This window comes from Hypanus sabinus, chromosome 18 (genome assembly GCF_030144855.1).
Source record: "Hypanus sabinus isolate sHypSab1 chromosome 18, sHypSab1.hap1, whole genome shotgun sequence".
NCBI lineage: Eukaryota > Metazoa > Chordata > Chondrichthyes > Myliobatiformes > Dasyatidae > Hypanus > Hypanus sabinus.
This window is the reverse complement of record NC_082723.1, coordinates 31,839,951-31,852,845: the sequence shown is the minus strand read 5'-3', so window position 1 is coordinate 31,852,845 and position 12,895 is coordinate 31,839,951. Positions and strand designations below refer to the sequence as shown.

Genomic DNA, 12,895 nt, shown 5'->3' with positions numbered 1-12,895 from the left:
TGGAATGTGGGTGTTGGTGGAGGGGAGGGCATAGAATGCGGGTGTTGGTGGAGGGGAGGGCGTAGAATGCGGGTTTTGGTGGAGGGGAAGGCGTGGAACGTGGACGATGGTAGAAGTTATACATTAGGATTATTTAAGAGACTTTTAGGTACACGGAAGATAGAAAAATGGAGGGCTATGTGGGAGGGAAATGTTCGGGATTGAGTAGGTTAAAAGGTCAGCACAATATTGTGGGCCAAAGGGCCTGTACCGTGCTGTAGTGTTCAATGTTCTACATAACTCACAGAAAAACAACAAACATGTCTTGTGTTCAGCAAGGAGCTGCCCTTTCGACTTATTAGTCTCTAACTGCTCTAAAAATGAGATCAACAGTTGGTATGTGGTTAAACTGCAAGTGTGCTTACATGTTTTTATGACGGCTGATGCCTGCATATGACACCGGCCATGCGATCAACGTTCAAATACAGAAACAAGAAAGAGCTGGGTTTTGTTAGGCTGACAGTCAGGCAGCTGTTAGTAATCTGAGAAGTGATGACCTTCACCTCTGTGTTGTGCTTCAAACAGAGATCTAGAGATCAGAATCAGAGAATTAGAAACACAGGAGATTCTGCAGATGCTGGAAGTCCGGAGAACATGCACCAAACGCTGGAGGAACTCAGCAGGTCAGGCAGCATCCATGGAAATGAATAAACAGTCAATGTTTCAGGCCAAGACCCTTCATCAGGACTGGAATGGAAGGGAGAAGATGTCAGAATAAGAAAGTGGAGAGGAGAAGGAGGATAAACTAGACAGTGATGGGTGAAGCCAGGTGGGCAGAGGAGCAGTAAGAAGCTGGGAGGTGATAGGCAGAAAAGGTAAAGGGCTGGAGAAGAAGGAATCTGACAGGAGAGGGGAGTGAATCATAGGAGAAAGGGAAAGAGGAGGGACACCGGGAAAGGCAAGGAAGGAGAAACGGTAAGAGGCCAGAGTGGGAAACAGAAGTGGGTGAGCGAACAATTGTCAAACATCTCCCAGCGTGGTAGTGCCTACCCAGTCTTGAATCTGGTGTCCTCTGTGAACAGCAAGTTTATTTAAGAACACACGAGATGGCGGAAGTTGGAATCTGCGGTGAGAAATAGACTGCTGGATGAACTCAACAGCTTGGGCAGCATCTGCGGAGGGAAATGATCAGCAGACTTTTCAGGTTGAGTCCATTCATCTGGATAGGAATTTTATTTAGTTGTTCAGTGGTTTCCCTCATTAAACACAAACACAATTCCCTATGGACAGATGAATGAATAATGTGGTTCCGGTCTCTGATGTATGTATCTGGCCCTAGCAGGGCAGTCCACACACCCATGGATGCACCTTTACCCCATGCCCCTTTTGGGTTCAACTTCAGGGCAGTTGGAGACTAGTTTGCCAAAAGGGCAGCTCTTTACTGAAAACAAAGCATGTTTGTTGTTTTTCTGTGAATTATGCAGAACAAGAACACTAGAGCACACCTGACTTCGAATTGTGGAGAATAAAAGGCCCTTCAGCCCACATTATTGTATCAATCTTTTAACCAACTCTTACATCAATCTAACCCTTCCCTCTCACGAAGCCATCTATTTCTCTATCATCCCTGTGCCTGTCTAAGAGTCTCTTAACGTATCTGACTCTACAACTACCCCTTCCATACACCCAGCACTCTGTGTGAAAACCTACCTCTGACATCCCCTCCGTACTTTCCTCCAATCACCTTCAAATTAATCCCCTCAAATTAGCCATTACCATCCCAAGAAAAATCTCTGGCTGTCCATTCGATCTATGTGTCTTATCATTCTATACACCTCTATCCAGCCACCTCTCATCCTCCTTCACTCCAAAAGCCCCATCTCACTCAACCTATCCTCATAAGACATGCAATACATCTTGAAGGATGCCTCACTAAATATACATGTACAATGTCCTGGGTATGTTACTCAAAATGGCCTCTTTGGTTTGTTACAAGTAGGAATGTTTCTTTGTCGGATAAGTGTTTCTCTAGCCGTTGTTTCACTTTAGAATGGCTGATATGGTAATTGTATTCATTTGTTAATCAATGGGGAATGTCATTGTGTCTTGTGTCTGGGAACTTGGGGGAGGGGTTTTCGCGGGTTTTTGGGGTGAGGCCGAGGAAGAGACTGAAGAAGGTGGACGTGTGCTGGACTGCTCGTAAGACCACCGGGGTGGTCCCAGGTGCGACGGCCGGATGGGTCGATTGGTTCGTTGATTGAGCTCCAACGAGTGCACTAAACAGAATGAACTTTGATAAGTGGCGCCTTTTGTTTTTTCCTTGTGTATATATATTGTATTGCTTACTACTCTTTTTAATTTTAGTAAACTCTTTAAAGTGTATTTCATAACGGTATTTGTTGTGGATTTGATACTGTTGGCGGGCTCGAGGCGTAAACTCGATTCTCACAGCACCTGCGTGTACGGGAGGTGGGTTGGAGAGTGGCTGGATCCCCTTTTTCCCCTAGACATATACCAGCCTGTTGGGTAAGGGTTACATACATCTAGCCTGATATGGTCCCATATTCAAATTGTGGTGAATAAAAATATGACACTAGTCTGCATGACTTTGGCTTTGATCTAAAAACAGATTTATTGAAAGAAAAAATAAGGACTTAGCAGGACATCAACACAGAGATTCCATACAATTATAGCTCTCTTAGCTTATATATATTTTCACAACAGTCAAGAGACAGAGGGAGGTGATGGACAGGTGAGGAGAAGAGGTGAGGGGGGTATCAGGGGGAGGTGAGGAGAAGGGTGAGAGGGGTATCGGGGAGGTGAGGAGAAGGGTGAGAGGGGAAACAGAATGGGAAAGGGAAAATGAAATTCACTCTCAGTAAGGTCTCAGAAACAGCAATCAGATGCTGACCTGATTATAAACACAGGAAGTTAATGAGCACACACAAAATGCTGGAGGAACTCAGCAGGTCAGGCAACATCTACGGAGAGAAGTGAACAGTTGACGTTCTGAGACGAGACCCTTCATCAGGACTTGTGTTTGTGAAACAGGGGCAGCATCAGCAATGTCCTCAACCTTAACATGCCAACATGGATGCTTGTGTTTTTCATATCAACACTCTTGCAGCTCAGCTCCCAGGGTGCGATTTTAGTGAGGCAGAATTGTGTGGGTATGCAGAGGACTTTTCTGCAATGAACGTTATTGTGTTTACTTAACGCTCTAAACTTTAGGTAGATATCGCTGTACAGGTCCTCTGTAACTCAGCTGTAGACAGTCCAAAGCCTGGCTTCGAAAGGAGAAGTGTTGACCCCGTCCCATAAATACCCAGAGCTACAGAAGCTCCACAGACCTCATCCCTGTGGCTTTGAGATGGAGTGCACCTGGGGAAAACATGAATGACTGGCCCAGAACAGAGGACTCGGATGAGTTACTGTCGACGGCCTAGGCCCAGTGGGGGTGCTGGGACTAAGAAGAACTACAGAATGGTTCCATGGCGCATTTCACTGTCTGTTTCAATGTACACGTGATAAATCAATTTGAATCTTGAAGCAGCACATCATTGAGTGTGGGAGGGAGGTGAGTGAACCCCTGGGGAAAGCTCACACAGTTACAGGGGTACTAATCTTTCTGTTGAAATCTTATTGAAAGGTTGTCTATCAATAAAGTTCCTGTAAGCTTGCCTCCTTGGTCTGCCCATCATCCTGTTAATGTTGCGGACGGCTTTTCTCCATTTCCTCTCTGAGGGCTTTTTTCCCGTTTATCTTTTTGGGCCACGGCTGGTCAGCTGGGACCTAATCACAGGGCAATAAACCTACCCGGTCCACCTTTGGGCTACGGGAGGGAACCTCAGCGCCCGGGGAAAACCTGTGCAGAGTGCAGAGACCCCTCACAGACGGTGACAGATTTGAAATATGAACTCCACCCCAACCTGTAATCGTGTCGCGCTACCGTAGTGAGTTAGAAGATGAAATGCCTGAAATGGTTTTCAGGCATTAGAGGGAAGTGAAAGTTTTGAGAGAGATTGTGGTTGGTGAGAAACTCCAGGGAAGGGGAAGAAATTCTTTGAATTCACGGGGTTTATAAGTATTTGAATGTGGACTCAGGAAAGGGAAGTCGAGGGGAGACATGCAAGTCCTCGTGGAGGCATGAGCAGGGGAAAGGGTGAGCACTTTCAAGTGCTTGGGTGTGAACATCTCTGAAGATCTATTCTGGGCCTAACGTAATAACCACAAAATCAGAAATTTCATGTCATATGTTAGTGACAATAAACCTGAATACAATTTTTAAGTTCAGAGAGACTTCTACATGTACTAAATGAGGGAATCTGGAACTCAGATATACTGTGTCAAGGGTTAAATCTGAGATTGATTGACTGATTGATTTAGAGGGACAGCACAGAATAGGCCCTCTGGCCCTTTGAGCCATGCTGTCCAATGTTAGCCTAATCATGGAATAATTGACAATGATGAATTAACTTACAAACCGGTATGTGTTTGGAGTGTGAGATGAAACCAAAGCACCCAGAGGAAACCAGGTGTTCACAGGAAGGAATGTACAACACGATTTACAGAGGATACTGGAATTGAACTGACGCCCGGAGCTGTAATGGCATCGCGCTAACCGCTACGCTACTGTGCCGCTCTGTGTGTAGACAGCTGGTCAACTTTGGGTATTTGGGCAAAGCGGGCATAATGGGGGTCGGGTATGATCTCGAGGAGCAGTAGGAAGAGTCAGGATCAACCATCAATGCAATCATCTAATATAAAGTCCTAATCCCAGCTGTTATTTTTGACAGACAAAGCGTGACCTCTTTTCCTGATTCTGAATCATTCATCGATCTAATTTCAGTCCCGGTTTTGGTAAAATGGAGGTTTGCTTGAGGGTGTGATGATATTATTGTTCCAGTGCCCATGCCAGTCACGGGATGCCCTCTGTTTTTACAGACCCTCTGGCACAGTTTTGGCAAGGGTCAGACTGATGAGCTGTGAGCTCCAGGAGCCCTGTGTTGTGACAGGACCCTAATGGACATTGGTAATGTGGAATCCTGCAAATCCAGTTCATTGCTTCGGTGGGGGAGCTGCATTGCCTCAGACTGCCGAGTTGCTTGTTGCAGCCACTTTGGAGTCTGGCTTGGCTTAGGGCCTGTTGCTTTCCAGTATTCGCTCGATATTGCCCTCCTGTGCTCACTCAGAGTCGCTCTCCGATGTTCGCTTAGTGCTGCCCTTCAGGGTTCGCTCGGTGGGAGAAGAAACTGGACCAGGCCAACATCCATGCACCATCAGTCTACAGGCCTTGCCACTCGGGGACTTGGCTGGATTATTTTTTTGTGACTGTATGTTTTCTGTTGCCATAACCATATGTGCAGTGTGCTGTTGGTAGTGTGTTTTGTACCTTAGCCTGGACAAACACTGTTTCCTTTGGCTACATTCATGTATGGTTGAATGATAATTGAACTTAACTGCTCCTTTCTCTGTTGCTCCCGCGCTTTACAAAGGATTTGGAGAGGAGGAAGTAGAGGATAGGGTCCAAGCAACTGCTGAGGGAGACAAGCCAGAGTGTGATGAGTTTGATGTGGTGCGTCTGCAGCAGCCAAGCGCAGCTGCCGCTGTTTAACCGGTGGAGGCCAGTGACGATCTGGTAGACATGGTAGGGTAGGTGGCAAATCACAAAGCCCATCATGGCCCCAACGATGAAGAGCTGCGCCCGGACGTGGATGAGCCGGCTACGCTGGCTGCTGCTCTTCCTCCTCATGCCGCACAGCTCCGTCGCGATGGAGGCGTATGAGAAGGCGAACATGGCCAGCAGCACCAGGAAGATCACCGCCACTGTCACGAAGGCGTTAGCCGACACCCTCTTGCCGTATTGCAGCTGGATGTTGTAGCAGACAGCGCCGGCCACCAGCCTCACTTCCCTGAAGAAGTAGTTGAGGTTGAGTAAAAGGATGGGGATGATGGTTAGGGTCCAGGTGAGGGCACAGGCGCACTGGGCGAAGCCGGTGTCGTAGAACTTGTTGAGGCGTCTGCTATTGGGCTTGACGATCATGGCGTAGCGGCTGACGCTGATGAAGGCGAGGAACATGGTGCTACAGCTGACCGTGTAGTAGAAGCTGGAGTTGATGACCACCATGGTGATGGCACAGATGGGCGAGCTCTCTTGCCAGCCGTCACCCCCCAGGAGCAGTGCCACACGGAACGGGAGGCTCAGACAGCTGAGTAGGTCGGCAGCTGCCAGGTTAATCAGGTACACCAGGATGCCGTGCTTTCGGTATTGCCTCAGGAACACCCAGAGTGCCATGAAGTTAGCAGGTAGCCCGACGAGAATGATGGTGGCATACAGCACCGGGAGAATGATCTTCTCTAGCCGGCCAGCAGTCAGGTTACAGCCCTCCCCGTCAGTCCCATTCAACGTCCAGGCTGGCAGCGTGCTCCTTGCTGCCATCGAGCTGGAAGGGAACGGCAGAGGGGTTAAAACATCACCTTGTGCCTGTAGAGGACACACAAAACCCATCCAATGTGAGAGATTCAAGGGCCCAGTGAGGACAAGGCAGTTGAAGAGAGGGGTGAGGGAGTTGCAGAGGGGAAGCAGGGGAATTGGGGAGGAGGTCGGGTATCTAAGTACAAGATGGGAGAAGTGTTTGCCCTTCTGAACTGATTGTATCTCAGCCTGGTATGGAAACACCGAAGCCCAGGAATGGAAAAATCTACAGAAAGTGCTGGATACAGCCCAGTTCCTCACGAGCAAAGCCCTCCCCGCCATTGATCACATCTACAAGGAGCACTGTCACAGGAATCCATCATGAAAGACCCCCACCAACCAGGCCATGCCCTCTTCTCGCTACCATCATTAGGCAGGAAGTACAGGAGCCTTGGGTCCCACACCGCCAGTTATCAGGCTCTTGAACCAGCATGGATAACTTCACTCATCTCAACCCTGAACCTGCAGACGCACTCTCAAGGACTTTTTACAACTCGTTCTCAATATTATTTGTATTTTCTCAGTTTGTCATCTTTTGCACTTTGCCTATTTGTCAGTGTTTGTCTGTTTATCTATAGTTTTACCATGAGATATAGGAGCAGAATTAGGCCATTTGGCCCCTCAAGTCTACTTTGCCATTTCATCATAGCTGATCAGATTTTCCTTTCAGCCCCAATCTCCTGCCTTCTCCCCATATCCCTTCATGCCCTGACCAATCAAGAGTCTATCACCCTCTGCCTTAAATATACATAAAGCCTCCACAGCTGCCTGTGGCAATGAATTCCACAGATCCACCACTCTCTGGCTAAAGAAATTCCTCCTCTCCACTCTAAAAAAAATCATAAAAGTCTATTGTATTTCTTTCTTCCTGTGAATGCCTACAAGGAAATGAATCTCAAGATAGTATACGGTTAAAAAAAGACTTACTTTGATAATAAATTTACTTTGAACTTTGATGTAGTGGGCTTGAAAGCTGAGACATCCTAAAGACCCACAACGTTGCTAGAGGTGGTTTCTGAGAGAGTGGACAACCTGATTATCACCTCCTGGGATTCTGTATAGTGTGGAATGGTTCCTGTAGAATAGAGTATAACCAGTGTGAACCCATTCTGCTGGAGTCCTTAGAGGCAGAGGTTAGTGGGAGGGATAAAGGGGAACAGGTGTCTGTGGTGTATCTTTATTTCCAGGAGATCTCACGCAGGAGACTGGGTAACAAAGTGAGAGTATCTGAAAGCACGTGTAATAGACTGAGGTGGGCTGAGAACCGATTGTTATTCAGAAAGCAAAGGCCATGTTGGACCAGATCCCTCTAGGGTCGGTACAACATGCCGAGTGAGGAGGGAGGAGTCTGATGGGAGAAAAGAGTGGATCTTGGGAGAAAGGAAAGGATGAGGGGCACCAGAGGGAGGTGATGGGCAGGTGAGGAGGAGAAAAAGGAGTCAAGGGAAGCCAGAATTGCAAATGGCGAAAGGAAGGCGCAGGTGAAGAATTAGTAGGTCAGAGAAATCTTTAGCCCTTTACCTCTTCCAACTATCACCTCTCAGTTTCTTACTCCCCCCAGCCATCTTCCCCCCTCACTTGGTGTCACCTATTGCCTGACAACTTGTATACCTCCCTCTCTACCCTGGCCTCTTCTGGCTTCCGCCCCTTCCTGTCCAGTCCTGATGAAGGGTCTCTGTTTACTCCCCTCTGTGGATGCTGCCTGACCTGCTGAGCTCCTCCAGCAGTCTGTGAGTGACTACGGGTGCATCATTAAACCATACCCGGAGAATTGTGAATAACTGTGCTCTCCTTACCCAAGAGAGGATGAACTTGCCATGGAGCGAGTGCCAGCGGTTCACCAGACTGGTTGTAGGGACGGTGGGTTTGCCGTACAGCGAGTGAGTCTGGCTCTGGATTCTCTAGAGTATAAAAAGAAGGGAGATGGCATCAGAATTGACAAAGTCCATCCAGGTTTGTCAGGCTGGGGTCAGAAGGTGTTTCCCTGACTGAGGAGTGCAAGATCAGGAACTGACCTGAGAACTGAGATGTGGAAGAATTTCTTCACCCAGGATGTCTGGAATTTTCTCTGCCCACGCTCTCAGTCTTTGTGTTCCTACAAAACACAGGTTGATAAGCCTATAGCCATTAAATAATAACACTGTAAGACTTAGGAGCAGAATTAGGCTATTCAGCCCATCGAGTTGGCTCCTTCATTCCATCATGGCTGATTTATTATCCCTCTCAACCCCATTCTCCTGACTTTTCCCTAACCTTTTACACTCTGACTAATCAAGAACCTATCAAACCCCATTTAAGTATACCTAATGACTTGGCCTCTGTGGTAATGAATTCCACAGACTTGCCACTCTCTGGCTAATGAAATTCCTTCTCATCTCAGTTCTAAAAGGAGATTCTTCTATCCTGAAGCTCTGCTCACTGGCCATTGACACCCCCACGATAGGAATCATTCTCTCCACATCCGCTCTAAGTAGGCCTTTCAATATTCAACAGGTTTCACTTAGAACCCCCCTTCATTCTTCTAAGCTCCAGTGAGCACAGGCTGGAGGAGATGGGGATAACACTGGCTGTGGTACAAGGTCAGCCACAGTGGAATAGACACAAGGGGCTGTGATTACCTCCTGCTTCTGCTTCTTACAAAACATTGCTGATTTTTGGGGCAGCATGATAGCATAGAAGTTATTGTATCACTTTGTAGCACCAGTGATCAGGGTTCAATTCCCACCGCTGCCCGTAAAGAGCTTCTACACTCTCTCCATGACCATATGGATTTCTTTCAGGTTCTCCAGCTTCCCCCCACATTCCGGGTTTGGGTTATTGAGTTGGGGGCGTGCTATGTCAGCGCTGGAAGCATGGCAACACGTGCGAGCTGTCCCGGGCACTCTGTTGGTGATTGATGCAAACAAGGCATTTCAGCGATGTACACGGAAATGTAAATAAATCTTACCTAATCACTGAGCACTAGGCAGTTGAAAGTGGAAGGTGAGACAACCAGCGACAGCAAACAATCCCGTCCGCAGCAGAGCTGCCCTCAGAGAGGCAAAGGACAATTCAACATTCAGTGTGAGGTAAATGAGATGCCAACAGAGGGAACACGGGGCACTGATATAAGGCATTTGTCAGACCACACTGAGTATTGTGAGCAGTTTCCCCTTGTGACCCCTTATCTAAGAAAAAATGTGCTGACATTGGAGAGGGTACAGAGGAGGTTCACAGAATTATCCTGGGAATGAAAGGGTTAATGCATGGTGGCTCTGGGCCTGTACTCACTGGAGTTTAGTAGAATAGGGTGGAGGGTGATATCATTGAAACTTATCAAATATTGAAAGGCCTAGACAGAGTGAATGTGGAGAGGATGTTTCCTATTCTGGGGGAGTCTAGGATCAGAGACACAGCCTCGGAATAGAAGGATGTCGGTTTCCGGTGACGTCATCGACGAGAATGGCAGCTTAAGTCACTAGCTCCTCCGCAAAAACGCGTATTAAGCCCCATTAACCCATCAAATCTAATATTTTTCGAAAAATATTTGAACTGAAAAGAGGGGCAAGAATGGGGAGAAGAAATGGGAATAAAAAAAGCGACACTGCAGAGCCTGCATCCGAAAGGAGTGCAGCAAGAGGCTCTCCGACTTGACAGCGTTCAGGCGAAGCGGTGAATATCTTCGAAATCCTGAAAGAAATAATGGAGGTCCAGAAAGATATAAAGCAGCAGCTCCATGATATTAAGGCAGAGCTCGCCGGCGTTAATCAAAAAATAGCGGTGGCAGAGACTCGCATTGAGAAGGTGGAAGATCACGTTCAAAACGTGGAACGGATACTGAGCAAGACAATAAAAATAATACATCACCAAGAAGGTAAACTGCTTGACCTGGAGGGAAGATTACGGTGGAAAAATATCAGAATCTACAACATTCCCAAAGGAGCGGAGGGCTCGTCTATGACGGAGTTTATCGGAAAGTTACTGCGGGACGCGCTGGGTCTTCCCCCAGCTATGGAGCTGGAAGTTGAAAGAGCGCACCGCGTGTTAGTCCCAAAACCTACCCAGGATAGAAAGCCACGCTCAATTATAATTATATTCCTTCGATACAGCACCAAGGCAGAGATTCTACAAAGGGCCTGGGGTAAGAAGAGAGTGTTTTTAGAGATAAATTAATATAGTTCGACCAAGATTACCCCCCACGGTCCTCCAGAAACGCAAAGAATACTCCAAAGTAAAGCGAGTATTAAAGCAAAATAAGATTAGATTTCAAACTCCGTACTCTGCTAAACTTCGAGTGTTTTATGACAACGGGATGCAGTTGTACCAGACAGTGGGAGAGGCGACTACAGACATGAAGGCCAGAGGGCTGCCCGTCAGCATGACCAAAACGAAAGAAAGCCTGGCTGAGGAATTGTCCCGCTCGGCTTGGGAAATAGTGCGAGAAACGAGATGGCAGGAGACGGGAGGAAGCCGAGAGAAACGTATCAGGAAGAGACCGGGAGTTTCCCAAAGACAGTCCTCATGTCCTTCAGAAGAGCCATAAGGTTTGGCTAACTTTCAAAATGTTGAGAAGCTAAACAGAAGCAAAAGTACACGGTGATATACCTATCTCGAGAAATACTTATTATAATGTGGATTTTATATTACTTAGCTGTTATTCTTTATTCGCTCACTTACTCCTTTTTCCCCACCAAAATGAGAATATATATATATGTGTATGCATGTGTGTGTGTGTGTGTGTATAGGAGTACACAGGGAAATCTTTTCTGTGTAATGGATTTGTTCACTGACTTTTATGAATACTGCAATGGGGGCCCTCAACTCACAAATAGGAGGGGTTATCCCCCACAGCTAGACATTTTCTCTAGCTCAACGCAGGGTCATTTACTAGAGAATGTGGAATCACACGTTCGTTGCCATTTTTGTTATTATTTGAGTTTCTTGGTTCTTATTTGTTCAGGGAGTAGATCGATTAAGTTTTATTCTAATTTCAATGATACATTGACAGATAAATACAGATGGCTAAGGACAAGGTAAAATTCATTTCTTTTAATGTAAATGAGCTATTAAATCCAATCAAACGTAAGAGAATTTTATCCAAAATGAAAAAAGTACAAGCCCTTGCAGTATATTTACAGGAAACTCATTTAAGTGATAATAAGCATAAAAAACTAAAGAGAATGGGCTTCACTAATCTGTTTTTCTCCTCATATAAATCAGGACATAGGAGAGGAGTTGCTATTCTTATCTCAAGTAAGCTAAATTTTGAAAAAATATTCGAAATGGGAGATAAAGAAGGCAGATATATTCTGGTAAGGGGAAATATAGACGGCAATTCAGTTACTCTATTGAATATATATGCACCCCCGGGAAGTGATACTGGTTTCTTTCAGAAAATTACTGATATTATGGTAACGGAAACAGAAGGTCTCCTGATATGTGAGGGAGACTTAAATTTACAATTGCAACCAAACTTAGACTCTTCCAATAGAAAAACCTATGAAACAAAATTTTTACATAAGAAAGTTAATACACTCTTTGAGGATGTTGGTTTAATTGATATATGGGGGGACCTTTTCCCCGACAGAAGGGATTACACTCATTATTCTGCTCCACATTCTGTATATACAAGAATAGACTATTTCATAACATTTGGAAAAGACAAAGACAAAATAAACACCTGTGGAATTGGGACAATAGATGTAAGTGACCATGCACCCATATATTTATCTGTTGATTTTGACCTACAACCAAAGAATACTATTTGGAAACTAAATTCAAGTCTACTCAATGATCTGTACTTTAAGGAACAGATTAAAAAAGAAATTGGTCTCTACTTAGAATTTAATGATAATGGAGAGGTTTCACCGCCCATTTTATGGGATACTCTGAAGGTGGTCTTAAGAGGGAAAATTATAGTGATATCTTCATATAAGAAAAAATAAGGAATAAAACATTAGAGGAATTACAAAATAGGCTGAAGAAACCAGAGAAAAAACACAAATTGAGGAAATCAAAAGAATTAGGAATGATATAATAATGATCTAGAAGTAAGCCTAGCAATTATAGACCTGTCAGTTTGACATCAGTGGTGGGTAAATTAATGGAAAGTATTCTTAGAGATAGTATTAATAATTATCTGGATAGACAGGATCTGATTAGGAGTAGCCAGCATGGATTTGTGCGTGGAAGGTCATGTTTGACAAACCTTATTGAATTTTTTGAAGAAGTTACGAGGAATGTTGACGAGGGTAAGGCAGTGGATGTAGTCTATATGGACTTCAGCAAAGCCTTTGACAAAGTTCCACATGGAAGGTTAGTTAAGAAGGTTCAGTCGTTAGGTATTAATGCTGGAGTAATAAAATGGATTCAACAGTGGCTAGATGGGAGATGCCAGAGAGTAGTGGTGGATAATTGTTTATCGGGATGGAGGCCGGTGACTAGCGGGGTGCCTCAGGGATC

The 12,895-nt window shown here is 45.6% G+C and overlaps 1 protein-coding gene across 9 annotated transcripts in view; it reads right to left on the bottom strand.

Annotated features, from left to right (window-relative positions):
* Positions 1–2,592: 2,592 nt before the first annotated feature.
* The window catches only part of LOC132407461 (probable G-protein coupled receptor 82), a 116,625-nt gene continuing 106,322 nt past the window's right edge, over positions 2,593–12,895 (bottom strand). For 5 of the 9 annotated variants that reach the window (XM_059994000.1, XM_059993997.1, XM_059993996.1 and 2 more), the window contains 3 exons: positions 8,470–8,549; positions 8,251–8,355; positions 2,593–6,422 (listed from right to left, as the gene is read on the bottom strand). In XM_059994000.1, coding sequence (XP_059849983.1) covers positions 5,435–6,422; positions 8,251–8,273 — 1,011 coding nt within the window. In that variant the 5' untranslated portion in view covers positions 8,274–8,355; positions 8,470–8,549 and the 3' untranslated portion in view covers positions 2,593–5,434. Of the gene's footprint in view, positions 6,423–7,381; positions 7,530–8,250; positions 8,356–8,469; positions 8,550–9,401; positions 9,424–12,895 lie in introns of those variants that run through there. The other 4 variants (XM_059994004.1, XM_059994002.1, XM_059994005.1 and 1 more) reach the window with 4 other exon arrangements.